We start from the raw sequence: 21,160 nt of genomic DNA, 5'->3' as shown, positions 1-21,160 counted from the left end.
ACATGTCTTCTTTACTGTAAGAAGCAATCTGTCTCTTCCTTCATTGTTGATAACTGTTGTTGAAATATTTCAGTGATACATTTTGTATAAAACTCTTATAGAAATATTTTAAGTTTGTGATCGTGGTCTTCTGAAGTAAGTTGCTGTAATGGTCAGCAAATATTGTGTGAGCCGAGACGGGCCAGTTTATAGTGAAATGCCATTGTACCAATTTACGGGGTCTTTCTGTAAGAGCATGCAAAAATTTGACAGGGCATAAAGGATGCTCTACTGAACAGTTTGAGGTAGGGAACCTGGGGTCAGAGAAGCCAGCTTGAGGAGATAATAGAAATAAAATCACGTTACTGTGTTCTTTTTTATTTACATTAGTTACAATTAACTGCAAATACCATCATTGACACAGCAAATGTACCATTTGTACTGTATCTCACAAAATATGCTGAAACCATCAACCTCAATGCAAGCATGACATTGGCGAACAAGATTCTGACAAATACCCTCAGTGTGTTTCGAATCACATCACAGGCAGCTACAATTCTGGCAACTAGTGCCATTTCCATTCCACTGGGGGCTCATACACAAGTGACTTTAGATATCCCCACAGAAAATAATCAAGTGTGTTCTGGTGAGATGACCTCACAAGCCATGGAATAGGATATCCCTTTGCAGTCCAGCGACCAGGAAATACTTCCTAGTAATCAGCCTCATTGTCCTCTTGTCCTTGCAGGAAATAAAGAATGTACATGTAAATAAACAGCACAGTATGTGTAAACTTGTATGTGTGTTAGTTGTAAATAAGCTGGAAAGTGACAAAGTGGTAGCCAAGTTTACTTCCGTACCTTCTTAAGCTTGGCTTCTCCGAGCCCAGATTCCCTACCTCAGATTGTTCAGTGGAGCATTCTCTATGCCCTGTTATATTTCTGCACACTCATGTGGGAACACCCTGTATGTGTGTAAATCACCCATGTCCAGCTTTCCCCTCCAGCAATTATGGTTTTTTGAACTAAAACCAGTGGAGGGGTGAAGTTGTGTTGTGAGTTATGATGGCGTTCCAGTGCCTCTAACACAAAAATGGCTACTCAAAATGAAAAGGGTCAGACATGAGAATTTTAGGGCATCAATAATTGTGTAAAAAATCTCCCTAATTTTTAAAATTCACTAGCCTCTTTTCAAAGATACAAATAAAAACCTGAAAGTATTCTTAGCACTAAAGAAGAAACATACATAAAAATGTGGATATTTTGAGTTTTGAAACAATTGTACTTTCTAACTTTTTTCTCAATGAAGGGGATTAGTGATGAACGTAAGTTCTTCCTTCACCAGTTGCTACATACATTGTTGACCAGTATTATATTTCTGAAATTTTTTGAATAAGTGATATTGAGTAAAACTAAAAAATACCTCTCTTGTAAAATTCTGTAAACGGCGTTTGTTGAGTTTTGTTAAAATGGCCATCAGCTTTTATCTTCAACTTTCTGTGAACTCAACTGTTGCGTGTTGATCGGTATACCGACAGTCCCCAACAGATCTGAGTGAATTGTTTCCTTTGGGACCCAGGGTTTAGTGTGGACTTCTGGACTGTCTGGGTCTGGTGGTCATTCCCACACTCTGTGTCAATGATTTATGTATTTGGTACAGTTCCCAGTCGGTAGGCATTGCCAAGCATCAACTCCAAGGAGCATAAAGAGGTCAGCTTCTTGAACCCTCTCCAGTAGTAGCTTCCAATTTTCTCGTGCTATATCAAGGGTCATGTACTTTAGTCGCCGCACCACAGTCCACCCCGACACATACCTTAACTTGGAGAACCAGTGTCTCTAGAGTAACAAAATTGAATTTTTGAGCTTTCTCTTTAGCCATAAACTGACATGGTTGCTACATCTACCAGCTTAAAGCATCTTGTGTAAAGAAACTTAATGCTCTCTGCTTTCTTAACTGCACCTTCCATGGACAGTGAGTGCTCCACTCTCGTATGCTTCATAGGGCACTGGTCTTGTCACAGTTACATTATAGAAGCCAGATATATGGTTTGGCGGCACTATTAATTATGTGACTGTTAGACCCCATTCATTATTATGGGGTACATATAGCCACTAGAACCTTTCCTACAAGCCTCACCACAGTCTTCTGGTGTAAGCCAGGATTCTACCTCTATGGTTTCAAACCCACGAACTGCTACTCAGTTACACCATCTGCCAGTTGCCTAGCCACTCAAAACATCACTTTGTTTTACTCTCAGAAGGGTGTTACCACCCTGACAATCTACTTAGGGCAGGCTTCAAAAGTGAAGTGTCTTTGGAAATTCTTAAGAGTCCTTCATTTTCCAACTCCCAAATGGACGTGTGCGGTGACTTAGTCCTCTCTGGTGCATACCCAGACCACAGACCTAGTCAGGCTTATGTCATGGGTTTAAAATCTCGGACACCCATAGTGTTTATCAGTGTAGCGTCCTCTGTCCTTCAGTGGTATCATAGTGCTTGAATATTTATGCTGATTGCTCAAAAGACGCAGAAAATACAGAATATGCTTTGATGCATGTTGTGAAGGCCATGAACAAATTTCATCAGATGCCTGTAGTGTCTTAATGGCACAACTGGTGGCTGCTGCTAGAGCCCATCGTTTCATGAAGAAGAAAACTCTCAACAATTGTTAATATGTAATTACTCTAGGAACAGTCTGCAGGCTATTGACTGACACTACCTTCACCATCCGGTTGTGTTGTGTCTGTAATCAATCCATGACATCATTTATGAGCTCAGCCATACTGCATGCTCTCCCATTTTCCACTGGATTCTGGCGAATGAGCTAACTGATCATTTATCCAGAATGGTGACCATAAGCTTGATGTTGAAGATATTGGGTACAGATAAGACTTGGAATTCACTACAATTGGAGCATGGAATGGTAAACTAGTGTCCCTCCAACCAACTGCACACCATTAAGGAGACCTCTGCTGTGTTACATTTCTCCTCCTGTTTGTTTCACGAAAATAGTGCACTCTCTTGTACGAACTTACGTTGGTCATATCTGCCTGACTCCTGATTTTATTCTTTACTATGCTAGTTGCCTCCCCAATATGACTTCGGTTCTTTATTGACGGTGGCTCACATCATTATAATATGCCCCCATTGTACGGCACTCTGAATGAACATTAACCTCGGAATTAGCTGATTTTGACAGGAGAGGTGCATAAATCTTATACTTTCTCATAGGTTGTGACTTTTGTTCCTAACTTTAATGATTCAGCCCTGTTGTTGGGAGTAGGGTGGTTGTGGGAGAGATGTTTCTGCTGCAGGTGGGCATTGAGAGGACCCGATTTTGGGCCTCTTTATACATTTCCTGAAGTTGTTTTAAATTCTTAGCATTCTCTGTGTCTCTACTTGGACATTTTCCATACTACGTTGTAACGCACTTGGATGGCTTTTGTTCCCAGTTAGTGATGCTGTTCCCCGTTAAATTGTCTAATGAATAAGGGGCTGAGGACTATCTTTGTATGGTCCTTAATCACCATACAACCTTTATGAAATATTAACCTCTCCTTACACTTGCCCTCCACATAAAGCGGTTAACTTTCATTAAAAAGTTTCCTATTTGTGGCTGGTTAGCCATGGTGTAGCTGTCATTAGTGTAGGGGCAAATGATGTCTACATTAGAGATGTAGAAATGTCTACAGGAGATATTTTTATGAGCTATCTGGGACAACCATTTATCTCTATAAAGGACTGGGTTGGACTTCAAGTCTGTCTGTAAAGTGACTCCTCCTCAGTGCCCACAAATGAGCGACTGCGGAGGGAAGGGGGGGGGGGGGGGGGTGTACATATGAAGCAATGTTCAGATAAGTAGATTCTGACTTGTTAGGAAGCAGCATGGTCCAGTCACATTAATATGACCATCATCACGGAAAAACCACTCACCAATGGCATGTGGCAGCACTAGCAATGGATGGTATATAGAATGTGTTGGGGGAGATGTGGAAATCAGTGCAGTCACTTTTGTAAAGCAGAAATGGAGCAATTTATCTGACATTCAAAAGGACGTGATCATTGGATTTCGAGCCAAAGATGGAAGCATTTGCAAAACGGCCAAGTTTGTAAAAGGTTTGCTTGCCACAGGGGTTAAAAGTATACCGTGCCTGGCAAAATATTGCTATTCCAAACTGGTGGTGAGGCAGTGTGGTGGACAATGGGCCATAGATGAAAGGGGTGAATGATAGCTGTAGAGATGTGACTGGTAAATAGAAATGCAACTGTTGTGAAACTGAGTGCCCAGATGAACCAGGGGGCAACCAACAGTCTCTCCTCAATGATCATACAGTGAATGTTGCTGCAGGTGTATTTGCACAGCAGTCACCTGATTCATACACCCATGCTGACTGCTGTTCATCGACGACAAAGGCTGGAATTTGCATGCCAGTATCACAACTGGACACCTACTGAGTGGTGACAGGTGGTCTTTCCAGATGAATCATGTTTTATACTCCATCGGACAGATGGATGTTGGCATGTATGGCATGAAACATACGAAAACAGAGGAGGAGAGAGCGTTATGGTCTGGGGTATATTGTCATGGGATTCCGTGAGTGATCTTGCCATTCTGGAAGGCAATTGGATCAACACAGATATGCATCTATCCTTGGGGATCATGTCCACCTCTGCATGTAGTTTGCTTCTCCTCGACACAGTGGCATTATCAGCAGGACAATGCAATGTGTCACACAGCTGGCACTATACATGTGTGATTCAAGGAGCACCAGGATGAGTTTAGTGCACTCCCCTGGGGGCCCCAAACACCTGAATTTAAATCCAGTCGAGAACCTGTGTGACCACGTGAATCGGGTTGTTCACACTGTGGATCCTCAGCCAAGAAGCCTAGCACAGCTGGCCACAGGCACTGGAGTCAGCATGGCTCCACACCCCTGTCGGCACCTTCCAGAACCTTATTGACACTTTTCCTGCACATCTCGTTGCAGTCCACACTGCAAAACATGATTATTTAGGGTTTTGACAGGTTATCACATTAATGTGACGCTGGACTGTGTAGATAAGATTTGAGAGAAGGTAATATGTTTGTAGAGAGAGAAATTAATAGTGTGATTTTTTAAATAAGAAAGTCCTAATTTTAAATGTCATTTTCTCTTACATAGTAGCAGTCCCTAATACGTAAATATTAAGGACTATTTTAGGTTGTGTACAGGCAGTTTCACATACAAGGATGCATTGTGAGACTATGAACCCTGCCTAGTTTTGTTGAGAACAACTTCAAAATCTGGAACTCCCTTCCCATCCCATCCATTGTCACACTTGATTTTCCTAGAAGCAGTTTCCCAAATCAGTTTACTTTTCCTTTCTCTGCTTGACAAACTGCCTTCAGTGTTGTTGATGTATGACTCAAATTACCCATAAAAAGTTTAGATCACATTAAATGCACTAACTGTGAGCTGCACTTGACTCTGAAAATTATTTCGTCTCAGCAATGAAACATTAGCCTCCTACAGTGACTGAACATGAAGCAGTATGACCAAGCACTTTTTTTGTGGAGTACTTTCATTTTACAGTGTACAAAAAAGCGTCTTACACTATATCCTCCAACATCAGTGACAAACACCTTAACTACTTCTAGGCTGTAACAAACAAGAAGTTTTCTTTTTACGTAGTCTTAGCCTTAACTCATAAAGTTTATCGTAAAAATCACAACATTTTTTTAAGGAAAACACAATTTTTTGTTTTAAAGGTACAATGACTAAGTGATTCACATTTTCCTTCCATTCTGTGTATGAGAGTAAGTCGATTATTATCCACAATTTAGTTATATTTTTGTTATTTTGGTAGTACTGTTGTTTCACATTCATGATGCATGCTTTGTTTATTTGTTGATATATCTTCGCAGTTTTAAAGTGGCTATGTTACTTTTGTTGATATATCTTCGCAGTTTTAAAGCTGCTATGTTACTTTTGTTATTGCTGCTTTGATGTTAATCATGGCTGCTCCGCTGTCTATTTGCACCAAAGAAGAGCAATGTTCAGTGATTCATTTTTTTGTAGTCAGAAGGTGTATCAGGGGCTGAAATTCATCAAAGACTTTCGGTATGGTACGGGAACAGTGTTTTGCCACTATGGAGTGTGTACAAACGGATTGGAAAATTCCGAAAGAGTTCCGCAAGTGTTACACGCTATGAAGGAGCTGGACGACCGTTCATTGCCACAAATGAAGACACCATTGAGCGTTCACATGAAATGATTCTCTTAGACGATTAACTATTGACAAAGTGGCACATCGTCTGCAAATTAGTCACAGTTCTGCCTACGAAATCATCCACAACAGGTTTGGGTTTAATAAAGTTTGTGTAAGATGGGTCCCAAAACAACTCACACAGTTGCATAAACAAACACGGTTGGACATCTGCAAAAATATTTGGATCATTATGGTAACGAAGGGGACAACTTCTTCGACAGGATCATTACTGGTGACGAAACATGGCTCCATCATTACGAGCCAGAGAGTAAACAGCAGAGTATGGAATGGAAACATCCAACTTCACCGTGCAAGAAAACGTTCAAGGCCCTACCGTCCACAGGAAAACTGATGCTTACAGTTTTTTGGAACGCGCAAGGTCCAGTACTGGAACGTTATGGGGAAAGGGGCACAACAATAAACAGTGTACATTACAGCGAGATGTTTTCTGCCAAACTAAAGCCTGCAATTTGAAGCAAACATCAAGGATTGCTGTCAAAAGGTGTTGTGTTGTTGCACTATAATGCCCATCCGCATACTGCTGCCCACACTGCTGAAACGCTCCAGAAACTCGAATAGTACTGGATCATCCTCAATATAGTCCCAATCTTTCCCCTTCTGACTATCCCTTGTTGGTCCACTCAAACAGGCATTAAGGGGCCATTGATATGCTTCGGACGAAGCAGTGAAAGAAGCGGTTCATTCCTGACACTCAGCTCAACGGAGAACCTTTTATTATGAGGGCATCAGGAAGCTTGTACAAAGATGGACCGATTGCATTGAAATGCAAGGAGATTATGACAAAAAATTATGTTCTTGTAAATTTCCTATTTGATTACAATAAAATTTTATAACTGCTTTGCCGATAATAATTGACTTACCCCCGTATGTTTGAGGGAGAGGGAGTTTGATCAAGTAATTCATGCCAGCAGTGTGTCCTGTAGACTTCCTCAAATGCGATAAGCTTCCTGTATTCAGTATTGTCCCGACAACATGTTTCTTTGCTGGTCCATCATTAATAACATTTGTTGGATTGTAGAAATCATCATATAAAGTTCTTTCATGCTCAAATTCAGTTACATGTATATCAGTTTACGTCTTGCACTAGTGTTTGTAGTTACTGTCAGCAAATTACAGTAAACTTAGTCCTGCCAGATAATTCTGTTCAGTGTTCTACAGGAAAGTGTTATTCATTTTGCACCTCATACATAATCAAAACTTGCATTAAAAAAGAAACTACTTTTATATTTCCAAGAATGTGAGGATCACACATCTCACTCGCAATAGCAGTCTCTCTCTCTCTCTCTCTCTCTCTCTCTCTCTCTCACTCACTCACTCACTCACTCACTCCCTCCCTCCCTCCCTCCCCCCCCCCCCCCCAAATAGAATAATATTTGAAGAAAACTTAACAATTACATGTATATGTTTTATGCCTTTTGTAGGTCACTGTATTTCTAAATGTGAACAAAGTTACTGTGAAAGAATTGGAAGAACATATCCTTAAAAAGAGACTGAATATGGTTGCCCCAGATGTCATGTTGGATTTGAAGGGTACTGTCATAATATCGAGTGAGGATGGAGAGACAGCTGAAAACAACAACAAAACACTGAGTGTAAGTAAAAAAATAATTGTATTATAACATAAATTTTAGTACATTTTGTTTTCACTCAACGTTTCCATACAAAAGTCATGATCCTGGTCTATTTTCTGTACGTTTTACAGAACTCCTGGTTATTCAATAGTTGTGATTCAAATCTCTCAGGTGCTAGAATTTTGAAAGCCATATTAACTTATTCTGCATACATTAATTTCTTGATTGTTAAATATGTTAGCTTTAAAATGTATACTCATTACAACATAATTGTTTTGTGATTATTATGCATGAAATGTGCCAGAATTTTTTATTGATGAGATCTATTTACTGACCTGACAAATGAAGAACAGAAAGTAAGAGATTGTACATAGTCCATAAGAATTGTTAATAAATATTTTTTTCTTCAAAAGCATACAGGTAGTCATTTTTTCCAAAGTGCTGTCTGTGAATGGAATATGAGAGGGCAAATAATACTTCCACATACCCTTCACTAGATATTATGCAGATGTTTGGAAATGGAGATATAATACTGCTGAATGATTACACTGAATAGTCAGTTATTTACTTCACAGTTATGAAATACTGTACTTGCATAAAAGAGGGAAATATGCTTTGATATGGACTAAAATGTTAACGTTTCATTTTGCACATAATACTGTGCACAGTATTTGCTAACGCCAAATGGTAGGAAGTTCCATCTCTGTCCACAGCGAATCTGTTTGGGTATTAAGAATTTATTTGGAAAGTGCTGAATCATGTAGCAAGGATTATGTGAAATTTTAAAATACATTATATCAGTCTCTCACTTTTTGGGTATGCCACAGAAACAGACAGATTGAAGAAATGTTTTTAGAGCTACGTCAGTGAGAAGCTAAATTACTTGGAAGCTGGATGAAGTGGTACTTTCAGCAAATTTAAACTCAGCTCTGTACATGACTAAGTTTTAAGTGTTTATGATTGTAAGATAAATATTTTATACTTACAGCTGCCAACATGACTTTTCATTTCTAAATTTAAGCTACATATAAATAAAGAGAAAGACAAATGGAAGGGGATAAATACATGTGAACATAAGCTGATAGGTACACTAGCTTTTGAAAACGTGTTTCCTTCATCTGGCATTTGCTAGGGGAGGTGGGGAGAAAAATACAGTGAAACCCCACTTTTACGCTTTTCAAGGGACTTTGTAAAAATGGTGTAAAATGCAGGAAAATGCAAAATGTGGGAAATAATGTTTTAAGTGGTAAAATTTACATATAGGATCCCCCTTCGCATTTTCGCACTTCATGTATGATATATGTACATCATAGGCTTTGAAATACTTGCCAAGGACTTGTTAATTATCTAATAAAAACCGCTGATGTAACAGGAACTGGTGATTCTCTGGGAAGTAGAAATGTCTTGCTTAATTTCATGCATCATAATCAATGTTTTTCGAAAGTCTGCAGCTGTCATTCATTATTTAAATAATGAAACACTGCACCAGTTACGTATTTATTCATGCATAGCATGATGCATTTAGAGAATTTTTTCATGTCAGTTGCAAATATTGATTATTACATAAGTATTTTTTGAGGTCTTAGCATATGTGTTGTTCTGCATGTCTTGCATTGTAGTCATCTTTTTGAGGTTATCAGGTACTGTGTCTCCTCAATTCTGTAGAAAACCACACATGTGCAAAATCACATTGTTTGTGAAACACCTCAAAAAATACGTATGTTAATATTGCACTTAGCAATCAGAATAAATTCTCAAAACATTTCTTGTTAAGCATAAAAAATATGTAATTGGTGCTGTGTTTAAACCAAAAACATTTGAATAATACTAAATCCTCAAAAGTGTCGACTAGCGCTACAAGTGGCCAAACGATGAAATATGCTAAATATGGTTTGACAAAGGTGTCATGACGATCACAACAATCAGGAAGCTATGCATGTGCATTAGAGACAGTTTTGGAAATGGTCATAATATCTTGATTTAAAAAAACCTAGTTACTCCCATCAGCCTACACCCTGAGTAATGCTTGGCAGCAGGAGATACAGCAAGAATTGTTCCAACTTTTATCCCATTTACCAGTTCAGATCCACTGAGTAGAGTGCCGTGGTGTCAAGAAATTTAACCATGTAACTTTTGTAAACATTACTTGACAGCCAGTGCCATGCCAGCATCATTTTACATCAGTTTTTTCTCCGCAAACATTTTTTCATAAAGAGTAAATTGCAGGAAAATTATAAATAGGTTAACACAAAATCGGATGAGAGTAAATATTGTGGACATAATAAATTTGACAGAAGTGATTAAAAAACATCATAAATGGCAGGAAAACATTAATTCTGGGAAAGTAAATGTGGGGTTATACTAAAACACTCTTAGGATTAAGGAAGATATTTATGAAGAGCCCAGATCATGTCTCTTTTTTGTTGCTGAATCGTACAGTAGTTTCCTTCATTACATTTGCACAAAATTTTCCTTTGTTTTTTCCATTTGAAGTAACTGATTGTTGCAAAGAAAATGAGCAGTTATTATTTTTGTGTGTGCCATTCTTCTGTCACAAGCCAATATAATCTTGTTCTGCCTTCGAGTGTAGTTTTAAAATGAATATTAGATTTTGTGCTAATTCTTTTTCTTTCTTAAAAAATAATCTGTTCATGTATCAGTATCATATAATTAACGATATTATGAAAAGGATAGTTGCTACTCACCATATAGCAGAGGTACTGAGTATCATGTAAATGAGATTTCTCTATTTTCTGTCTAGGTGTTTGCAATAAGAATTTTTTTATATTTGAATCACTGATTATTCATAGAGTTTACTCCTTACTAATCTACTGACTATTTATTGTACAGGAAATTGGAATTACTGATGGAACAGTGCTGAAAGCTGATGATTTCCTTCAGAATTACGAGCTTTCTATTACCATTATGCATAAGTAAGTAAGAAGTGAATGTTTGATTATGTAAAAATGTAGAATATTATGACTTAGCATCTGCTAGTATGTAGGTTCATGTTTGGCATAAAAAATATGCTGCTATTCGTCATGGCACATATTCTAAAAAGCTTGATGTGCAGCTTAATGTAAATGTCACCAGAAGTCCAAGTCCAGAAATTAAAAACATTATTCCTTTCCATTTAAAAATTATATAATTTGTAAAATATGCCATATTAGTGAATTTGCAAACCAGCACATCAAATGAAATTCTTTCTAACTACTCTCAAACCTTTTCAGTAGCTTGAGGCGTCTCACATGAGCTTGAAGACAATGAAGTATGCTGAGGGCAAGATATCCATCATTATCAACTGAATATTATCTCCAGTAATATGGACGTAATACATAACTTTCACACTGTGTTCTGTGAGAGTAACAGATGGGTCATGCAAAAGGGTCCTGCATCAACAGTGATGGACTGTGAACTCTGCATCATTTGTGCCATGTGTCCGTCAATGGATTGCAGTGATGTTAGTTGTTTCACAGACACAGCTGCCTGTTCTGCTTCATAGAGCAACCCCCTAAAATACACTACTGGCCATTAAAATTGCTACACCAAGAAGAAATGCAGATGATAAACGGGTATTCAATGGACAAATATATTATACTAGAACTGACATGTGATTACATTTTCATACAATTTGGGCGCATAGATCCTGAGAAATCAGTACCCAGAACAACCACCTCTGGCCGTAAAAACGACCTTGATATGCCTGGGCATAGAGTCAAACAGAGCATGGATGGCATGTACAGGTACAGCTGCCCATGCAGCTTCAACACGATACCACAGTTCATCAAGAGTAGTGACTGGCGTATTGTGACGAGCCAGTTGCTCGGCCACCATTGACCAGACGTTTTCAATTGGTGAGAGATCTGTAGAATGTGCTTGCCAGGGCAGCAGTCAAACATTTTCTATATCCAGAAAGGTCAGTACAGGACCTGCAACATGCGTTCATGCATTATCCTGCTGAAATGTAGGGTTTCGCAGGGATCGAATGAAGGGTCGTAACACATCTGAAATGTAACTTCCGCTGTTCAAAGTGCAGTCAATGTGAACAAGAGGTGACAGGACGTGTAACCGATGGCACCCCATACCATCACGCCGGGTGATACACCAATTTGGCGATGACGAATACACGCTTCCAACGTGCGTTCACTGCGATGTCGCCAAGCACGGATGCGACCATCATGATGCTGTAAACAGAACCTGGATTCATCCGAAAAAATGACGTTTTGCCATTCGTGCGCCGAGGTTCGTCGCTGAGTACACCATCGCAGGCGCTCCTGTCTGTGATGCAGCGTCAAGGGTAACCGCAGCTATGGTCTCCGAGCTGATAGTCCATGCTGCTGTAAACGCCGTCGAACTGTTCGTGCAAATGGTTGTTGTCTTGCAATCGTCCCCATCTGTTGACCAGAGATCGAAACGTGGCTGCATGATCCATTACAGCCATGCGGATAAGATGCCTGTCATCTCAACTGCTTGTGATAAGAGGCCGTTGGGATCCAGCACGGCATTCGTATTACCCTCCTGAACCCACCGATTCCATGTTCTGCTAACAGTCATTGGATGTCAACCAACGCGAGCAGCAATGTCACGATACGATAAACCGCAAGTCCGATAGGCTACAATCCAACCTTTATCAAATTGGAAATGTGATGGTACGCATTTCTCCTCCTTACATGAGGCATCTCAACAACGTTTCACCAGGCAACGCCGGTCAACTGCTGTTTGTGTATGAGAAATCAGTTGGAAACTTTCGTCATGTCAGCACATTGTAGGCATCGCCACCGGCGCCAACCTTGTGTGAATGCTCTGAAAAGCTAATCATTTGCATATCACAGCATCTTCTTTCTGTTGGTTAAATTTTGCGTCTGTAGCACGTCATGTTCGTGGTGTAGCAATTTTAATGGCCAGTAGTGTATTATACAGAGTCATTCAGTAAGAAAGAACAGATTTCAGTTGTTTATTACAGACAAACTCTGAAAGACAGGAATGCATTGCACATGACCCCCCCCCCCCCTCCCACACACACACACACACACACACACACACACACACACTCTCTACGCTGTACACTCAGCATTAGCACCATGAGTTGCTCGAGAAACATAAAAACCACAGTCCACTCATTTCATACATGAATCAACAGGTCCCTGTTGATTGAATCAACTGCTTCAACAATTCAGTTTTCGGCTCTTGAAGTGTAGCTGCCATTGGTGGTACAAGGACCCCCTGTTCATGTATGAGTATCATATAATTAACAATATTATGAAAAGGATAGTTGCTACTTACCGTGCTGACCTGGTAGGCCAAAAGCAGTATACAAGATCTTGTTGTCCAATGCAATAATGTGGGATGGTTTTTTAAGATAATGATCCACCTCAATGTGAAAGTGAAGCAGAGCTCTATCAGGCATAAAAATTAGATCAGTGGTATGCTTTTAAAGTTGTGTTCACAACAAATTTTGCATGCCAAGGTATGATATTGCTGCCAGTTTCCTCCACAAAAAAGAAAAGTCCATAAATTATGTGAACAGAAACAGCACAAAAAACAGTCACTTTTGGTGAGTCCCTTTTATGTTTAATGACGATGGCCAGGGTTTTGTGACCCACAAATTCTTACATTATGGCAATTTACTTTACTCGATAGATGAAATGTTGATTCATCCAAGATGAGTCATTAGTAAAAAGTGTCCTCTGCCATATCCTGGAGAACTGAAATGCAAAATTCGTACCTTTTGTTACGGTCGCCGTTTGCAATTGGTGCAGTAACGGCACCTTGATGCTTCACATGCAGGTGTCGTTTCAGAACATGTTTGACGAAGTTGAAGTTCCTGGCCTGTCCATCTTGTAGACTTCCAAGGGCTCTTTGTGAATACATCTCGGATGTAGTAGACATTTAAATCTGCTCTTCTCTTTGCATATGCAATCGACTTTAAAGAATTTTGCGCTCATGGGCTAAATATTCATTTGCTGAGTACAGGCTTGGCAACCCTGAGGTTCCTGAGCTGGGGTTGCTAAGTGCCACCAGTCTCCTGTTACTGTAAGCTCTGGGCATGCTTCAACGATCAGTGTATGGCGCAGCAGTGGAACATTGTGTGTCGCAGGGAATGGGGATCTTGGCTTGTCCGCCCGGATCGCGAGGATGGTGAAAAACTCTATAAAAAAAACCCTCAATCTCAAGGTGTGCTGCGCATTAATGAGATGCCAGGCCGTTGAGGTGGGAGAGTCGTTAGCGGGCATCCACTTGGTAACCTGCCACACCTCCGTTGTATAAGGCTTACTCAGGCACGCAGGGCTCTCTCTGAGTGGAGCCTTGTTTCCTAGCTGCCCATGGGACCAAGATGAAACTCTCGAAATCATCATCTTCTCCTCCTCCCAATGGGAAAGGTGTACCAACCCTCCAGACGAATGAGGGAGGCTAGCCCTCCTGGTAACCTGCCTCAATTGGATTATAGTAACAGGTCTCAAGGAATCATAAATCAGAATGTGGTTTTGGTCATTAAGAGGAAGGAGGCAACGTTTGAAAAATTGCCCCCCTTCTATATCCATAAAGGCTTGGAAGGACTTGCTGAAAGCCTGAAGTCTAATGAATGGCTGTGGAATGGTTCCCTACTGATAGAGACTAATAGGGTAAAGCAGGTGGAACTACTTATGAAGACTGAAAAATTGGGTGAATATGATGTATTTCCATAACTCCCATAACTCTAGCAAGAGTGTGGTCACATGCTGTGACATTATGGATATCGACATAGCCGAACTTAAACAGGAATGGGCATTACAGGGGATAGTGGACATAGAGCGAAAGATGTGTATGAACAATGGAGTAATTGAGAAGAATGTGACCTTCAATTCTGCAACGTTGCCGGAACATATCATGGCAGTTTTCCTCCGACTTAAAGAGTTAGGCCTTACGTACCTAACCCTATGTGATGCTACAAATGTCAGCATTTTGGTCACACAACGCTGAGTTGCGGGGGTGAAGTGAGTTGTGTGAAATGTGGATAGGTAACTCATGAAGCTGGGATTGACTGTCCGTCTCCAGCAGTCTGCGTTAACTGCTCTGGGAGCCACCCAGTCTGGAGCCGAGACTGCCCTGTTCTTGCAGAGAAACGAAAAATTCAGGAACTAAAAGTCGCCAAATGAATCCCCTATGCTGAAGCCATAAAGGAATATAAGGCGACGAAACCTTCCGTCTTTACTACATCTTATGCTTTCATGGCGCAGAAACCTGCTCCTAAGATTGACGCCTCGACACAAACATTGTCCAGTGTACAGCTATCCACCACCAGCACCTGTACTTGCATGTGTACATGTCAAGGCAAAAGGAGTATGGATAAAGCAGTCCAAGCAGCCGCCAGAGAAAAGACCAGCAACAGTTCTGTAGTGAGTGTAAAGAAGGCACACAAAAACCACAGTGCCTCTCAACGCCCCCTTTCCTCCTCATCCTTGAAGGTACAGGGTGTAGGGAAAGGTTCACGACAGTCAGGTCAAAAGCTGTTCCCAGCACTGTCAGATGTCATTCTTTCTCATGTGACTGATGAGGAGGACATCATGGAGTTACATGCCTTTTGGATCCAGGCAGCCCCTCCACTCCCCCTCGCCTCTACAAGTGCTTCACCTCTGCGGTGCAAAGACAGGGGTAAATTAAAACCACATTGATAAAATGGCTCCCATCCTACAGTGGAACTTCCAGGGGTTCAGGATGCATGTGGAAGAACTTCATCTCTTATCTCAGAGTAGACCACTGTGTCTGTGTCTCCAGATAGTCATTTCCATCAATCGTGCACCCCTGACCTATGAGGTTATGTACTCCACAAAAAAGACGACCTGAGTGGAGAGAGCTAGAGGAGGCGTAGGTATTTTCCTCAGTACTGACTACCACTCCTCCTCTCTCTCACTTACAACAACTTTACAAGCAGTTGCTGTATCAGTGCACATGCATCATCTGTTGACAATGTGTTCCCTTTACTTGCCCCCACATGATGCACTTGATGAAGAGGCCCTAACCGACCATATTACACAGCTCCCCCACCCCTTCATCCTCTGTGGTGATTTTAATGCACACAATGGGCTTTGGGGCTCTGCATCTACTTGCCCCCAGAGGTAGAGCAGAGAGGCTTCTTGTGTCATCATGAGCATACTTGCTAAATGGGGGACACAACACTCACTTCTGCACAACTATGGGTTCGTTCTCTGCCATTAGTCTCTCTCTTTGCTCTTCAGGTCTTGCTCACACTGCTCAGCGGGAAGTGGTTCACCTGCCAGATAGGGTGGAACCCAAAAGGAAACCACCGAGATGGGTGCTCGATAGAGCCGACTGGACAACTTATAGCCAGTTGGCCCAGTTTGGATATTGTGCGAATGTCTGGATCATATTACCAAAATGATCCACCATGCCGCTGCAGCATCCATTCCACAGTCACAGGACAGCAGAGGAGACAACCTGTCCCTTGGTGGAGTGCCAAATGCTGCTCTGCAATCGGTACTGGGTGTGCAACTCTGCGTAGGTTCAAGTGTTGGCCAACTGCAGAGAATCTTGCAGCGTTTCAAGTGGCGAGGGCAAAGTGTTGCCAAATTATTCGAGAGAGCAAGAAGATGTCGTATCAACAGTTCCTGAACCCCATTAATTGTTGTGTGGGAGACCATTAGGAGAATTTCTGGGAGAGGAGGCAGGTGCCCCGTGGCTGCTGTAATGGAGAACGGCACTCTCCAAACCAAATCCGCGAGACATTGCCCAGACTATGGCGGCATATTTTGCCACAGTTACTGCAACAGCCAGTCAGGATCCAGGTTTCCAGCGCCATAGAGCGGTTGCTGAGAGAGGTGTAGTTTGGACTTCTGATCCACCTCTGATGAAGATTACAATTGCCCATTTTCCATGTGGGAGCTGGATTCTGCATTGTCTGCGGCTCGTGACACATCCCCTGGTCATGACAGGATCCATTACAGTATGCTGCAGTACCTCACAAGGCGAAACAAAGATATCCTCCTCACACTATTTAATGCCATTTGGGCATCAGTTCACTTTCCTGGCTCATGGCATGAGCCAATTTTAATTCCTCTGTTAAAACCTGGGAAAGACCGCACAAGCCCAAGTAGTTACCATACTAGCTGCCTGGGGAAGACCTTGGAGTGGATGGTCAACCGCCTCCTTGTCTGGATCTTAGAATCCAGGCAACGCCTTAGTCGCTTTCAGTGTGGTTCAGGAGGTATTGCTCCACCTTTGATAACCTTGCCCTCCTGGAGGCAGCTATACTACAGGCTCTTCTACGCTGGCATCACCTTCTCAGTATATTTTTTGACATCGAGATGGCCTACGATACTACTTGGAGGCATCTTATCCTGGAGCAGCTTCACCAATGGGGTTTTCGTGGTTGTCTTCCCATTTTTATTCAGTCCTTCCATGATATTTTAGATACCGAGTCAGTGATGCCCTGCCTGATCGCTTTGAGCAGGAGAATGGTGTCCCTCAAGGTAGCATTTTAAGTGTGACTGTCTTTGCCATAGCTATTAATAGCATTACAAGTCCAGTCCAGTGTTCTTTGTCTGTGGGTGACTCCTCTGTGTTTAGCTCTTCTTCAAGTCTCACAACGAAAAACACGTCAGTTTGCAACAAACTTTTTGACGTTTGGATGAATGGGCACAGAAGAGTGTTTTTAAGTTTTCCACCATGAAGTCTGTGTGTGTTATTTTTAGCCATTCTCGTTCCATTTTAAACTTTCCTTAGTGGAGGATGAGGGACACTGTCTTTACTTTTAAGGACACAGTGGGGTTTCTGGGCCTCATATTTGACTCTAAGCTTATGTGGTTGCCACATCTTACAGACCTGAAGAAACAGTCACTTAAGGCTTTAAGTATTTTAAAACGTCTTAGCCACAGTACATGGGCAGCAGACAGGACTTGTCTGCTCCGGTTTTACGGGGCATATACGCGATCTCTGCTCAACTATGGGTGCAGGGTGTATGAGTCTGCAAGGTCCTCTTGTTAAAAGATGTTGGACTTGGTGTACAATGAAGGGATCAATTGGCCATTGGGGCATCCAGAACAAGCCCCATACCAAGTGTCTGTGCAGAGGCTGGTGAACCGCCTCTTTACGTCAGGCGACTGCTATATATGGTGCACTAGACATATAAAACACTGTCCACACAATATACACACATCTACCATACTGTTGCTCAGCCTCCATTGGAAAGGCTTTTTCGTAACAGGCAATGAGGCCCTTTGGGATTTGTGCACAGGTGCCTTCTAGAGATGGGTGTGGCCAGTCTTCACGTTTTACATTGCAGTGGGGGCAGATTTCCACCTTGGCTTCTGCTGAGGCTCAGACTTATTTTAGACTTTACGAATTTTAAGAAAGATCGTACACCAGATTTTACATTTCAATCTCTGTTTCTTAACATTTTAGATATGCATCACGGTTTCGCAATAGTGCATACTGATGGCTCCAAGCAAGGGAGTTCTTCGTCTTCTTGACATTTTCTCAAAAGAGCTCCATGCGATCCTGGAGGCACTGGAGCAAATGCCTCGTATTCAGGGCAAATGGTTTCTCATTTGCTCAGATTCCCTTAGTGCCTTACAATCGTTACAGCTGGTCCGGCTGATATATGACCAAATGCACTTGCTGCAACAACAGATAAGCAGGTGTCATTCTGCTGCGTGCCAGGTCATGTAGGGATATTGGGAAATGAACAGGCTGCCAAGGAGGCCTGCAGAGGACAGGATGTGGCACAATGTCCTATTCCCTTGCAGGCTGTCATTTCTGTGGCACAGTGTCCTATTCCCTTGCAGGCTGTCATTTCTGCGCTACACAGGAAGTGCATGCAGTTGTGGAATGAGGAGTGGCTGGCTGTGATGGCCAATAAGATACAGTTGGTGAAGTCAACAAACCAGCCATGGCGTTCCTCCTATCAGTTGCTCAATCAGGATGAAGTGGCCCTTGCGCATCTTAGAATTGGGCACTGCCGTCTCACAAACAGCTTTTTACCACGGCGAGAGGATCCCCCGTTTTGTAGTGCTTGTGGTGTTCACATCTCTATCCGCCATTAATTATGTAGTGCATTTTATATCGTGATGCAAGGGCAGAAGCAAATGTTTGTGGGGATCTGCCCTCTATTTTAGCTGATAATGAGACGAGTGTGACTAAGGTGTAAAAGTTTTGTGATGTGACTGGACTCTGGCCTAAACTTTTAGGCTGGAAGTTTGTGTTTTGCAGAGTGGCTGGCTTCTCATTTTTTGTTCTTGTGATCAGCCAGCCACGTCCATATGCTATATTGTTTTAGCTCTTTATATCACTTTCTTCCTGTGTCATTAATGTTTTACTACTGACGCAATACTTCGTTCTGTGGTTCTGTGTGGGTATGCACTTAGTTTTCCAACAGAACTGTGTTTTACGTGCTGTTTTATCTTCCTGTTTTGTGTGATTTACTGACACTCATTTCAATCTCTTTTTCATGTGGGTGCTAAAGACCTTGGTGTTGTTGCACCCATACAAACCTGTCCATGTCCATGCTCAAGAATTTTGCGTCCCAGTCATAAAACTGCTTGTACAGAGGTGGCTCCTTGCTGAATTGATGGCAAAATGCACGTTTCACTTGAACAGTGGATTGATTTTACAAAAATTCCAACACACAAAATGATTTCTCTTGTGGCGCAGTTTTCATGTCGCTTCAAGCAAGCAGACAACAGTATCAAAACTTTGAACACTCCTGTGTCCAGTGACATACTTCTGTTCTTTCTTTTTGAACCACCCGGTACAGTTACAACATTCTGCATAGTTACTGAAATAGGAAATCCACCCTACAGTGCTACCCGTTTACAGTGATTTTTCGTTTGTCCATCATTGTATGTGCCAGTGGAAAGTAATCAGACTGTAATTTGTCACCTGAAGGGTTAAGTATTCAAAGGATGTAATGTTATTCAAGCGGTATCCAACATACACAATGGTGTTCAAAAAGTAAAAGCTGTGATAATAAACACGGTCTCCAGCCTTATTGGGCAAAAGTAATTTCAAGTAAATGTTAATAAACAAAGCAAACCATCTGCTTAATTGAACATCGCTCCCAAGAGACTGTTCGTTTGGTAATCAGACGTGAAAGCAGCAGCACGCTGTAGGATGTAAGAGCAAAATAACTAGTCAACAGAGTTGATGACGGCAGTTTTAGTTTAATGGCAACAAACTACTTTACACTAATGTCTATTGCTTGCTTTAGTGTGACCGGCCACTGTGGCCATGCGGTTCTAGGCGCTTCAGTCCGGAGCCGCGCGACTTCTGCAGTCACAGGTTCGAATCCTGGCTCAGGCACGGATGTGTGTGATATCCTTTGGTTAGTTAGGTTTAAATAGTTCTAAGATCTAGGGGACTGATGACCTCAGATGGTAAGTCCCATAGGGCTCAGAGCCATTTGAGCTTTAGTGTGTAAAGAATAATGCCAATTACAATGCACCACTCAACTGGGGAAAAGTACTGATAATTTGGACATAAGGTGGCCCAAAAACTTCACTGTTGAAGGACAGCAATTTTGATATAGTTACCAAGTTGTTATTTTAACTGAAATGGACACTAATGGTTTTCAGAGATTTTATGTAAATCTTTGCATTGCGCTGAATGAGTTGTACATGGGGATCCTGGTTATGTTATAGTTTAAGTAATATAAGACCACTCGTGATTTTAAGAGCACAAATAATTCTGTAATAATTAAGTTTTGTATGAACTTTCACTGTTTAACTGTCTAAGACTTTGGGATGTGGGATTAAAACTGTTCTGTCTCACAACACATTTCTTGATTAACTTTTTCAATAGTAACAATGTACATAAAAAGGATATGTACATAAAATCACTATTTACAAATCTGTTATACCAATATAACTGTTCTTTCAAGTTATTATGGCCTAGGCTTTGTTTCTGTAATCACAGTCTTCTAGTAAATTTTAGATCTTGAGAAATGATTTTAATAACCTCAGAGTGAATATGTAATTCAGTATTCTTTTACTATAGATTCAACTTATGAACTTTTACTACTATATGGATCACATCACTCGCAGCACTATTTGCAAAACCTAATTCTGTTCCCAGAATGAGATTTTCACTCTGCAGCGGAGTGTGCGCTGATTTGAAACTTCCTGGCAGATTAAAACTGTGTGCCCGACCGAGACTCGAACTCCGGACCTTTGCCTTTCGCGGACAAGTGCTCTACCATCTGAGCTACCGAAGCACGACTCAGGCCCAGTCCTCACAGCTTTACTTCTGCCAGTATCTCGTCTCCTACCTTCCAAACTTTATAGAAGCTCTCCTGGTTCGCAGGAGTCTCGGTGGCGGACACAGTTTTAATCTGCCAGGAAGTTTCCTATT

General features: G+C 41.4%; 1 protein-coding gene across 1 annotated transcript in view; it reads left to right on the top strand.

Moving 5' to 3' along the window:
* Positions 1-21,160, top strand: part of LOC124605548 (SUMO-activating enzyme subunit 2) — a 133,590-nt gene that overhangs the window by 92,817 nt on the left and 19,613 nt on the right. Inside the window, exons 9-10 of the mRNA XM_047137305.1 lie at positions 7,670-7,840; positions 10,670-10,752. Of these exons, the coding sequence (XP_046993261.1) occupies positions 7,670-7,840; positions 10,670-10,752 (254 nt within the window). The remainder of the gene's footprint in view (positions 1-7,669; positions 7,841-10,669; positions 10,753-21,160) is intronic.

This window comes from Schistocerca americana, chromosome 3 (genome assembly GCF_021461395.2).
Source record: "Schistocerca americana isolate TAMUIC-IGC-003095 chromosome 3, iqSchAmer2.1, whole genome shotgun sequence".
NCBI classification, from domain to species: domain Eukaryota; kingdom Metazoa; phylum Arthropoda; class Insecta; order Orthoptera; family Acrididae; genus Schistocerca; species Schistocerca americana.
The sequence above is the reverse complement of the archived record's forward strand: the minus strand, read 5'-3'. Positions and strand labels throughout refer to the sequence as shown.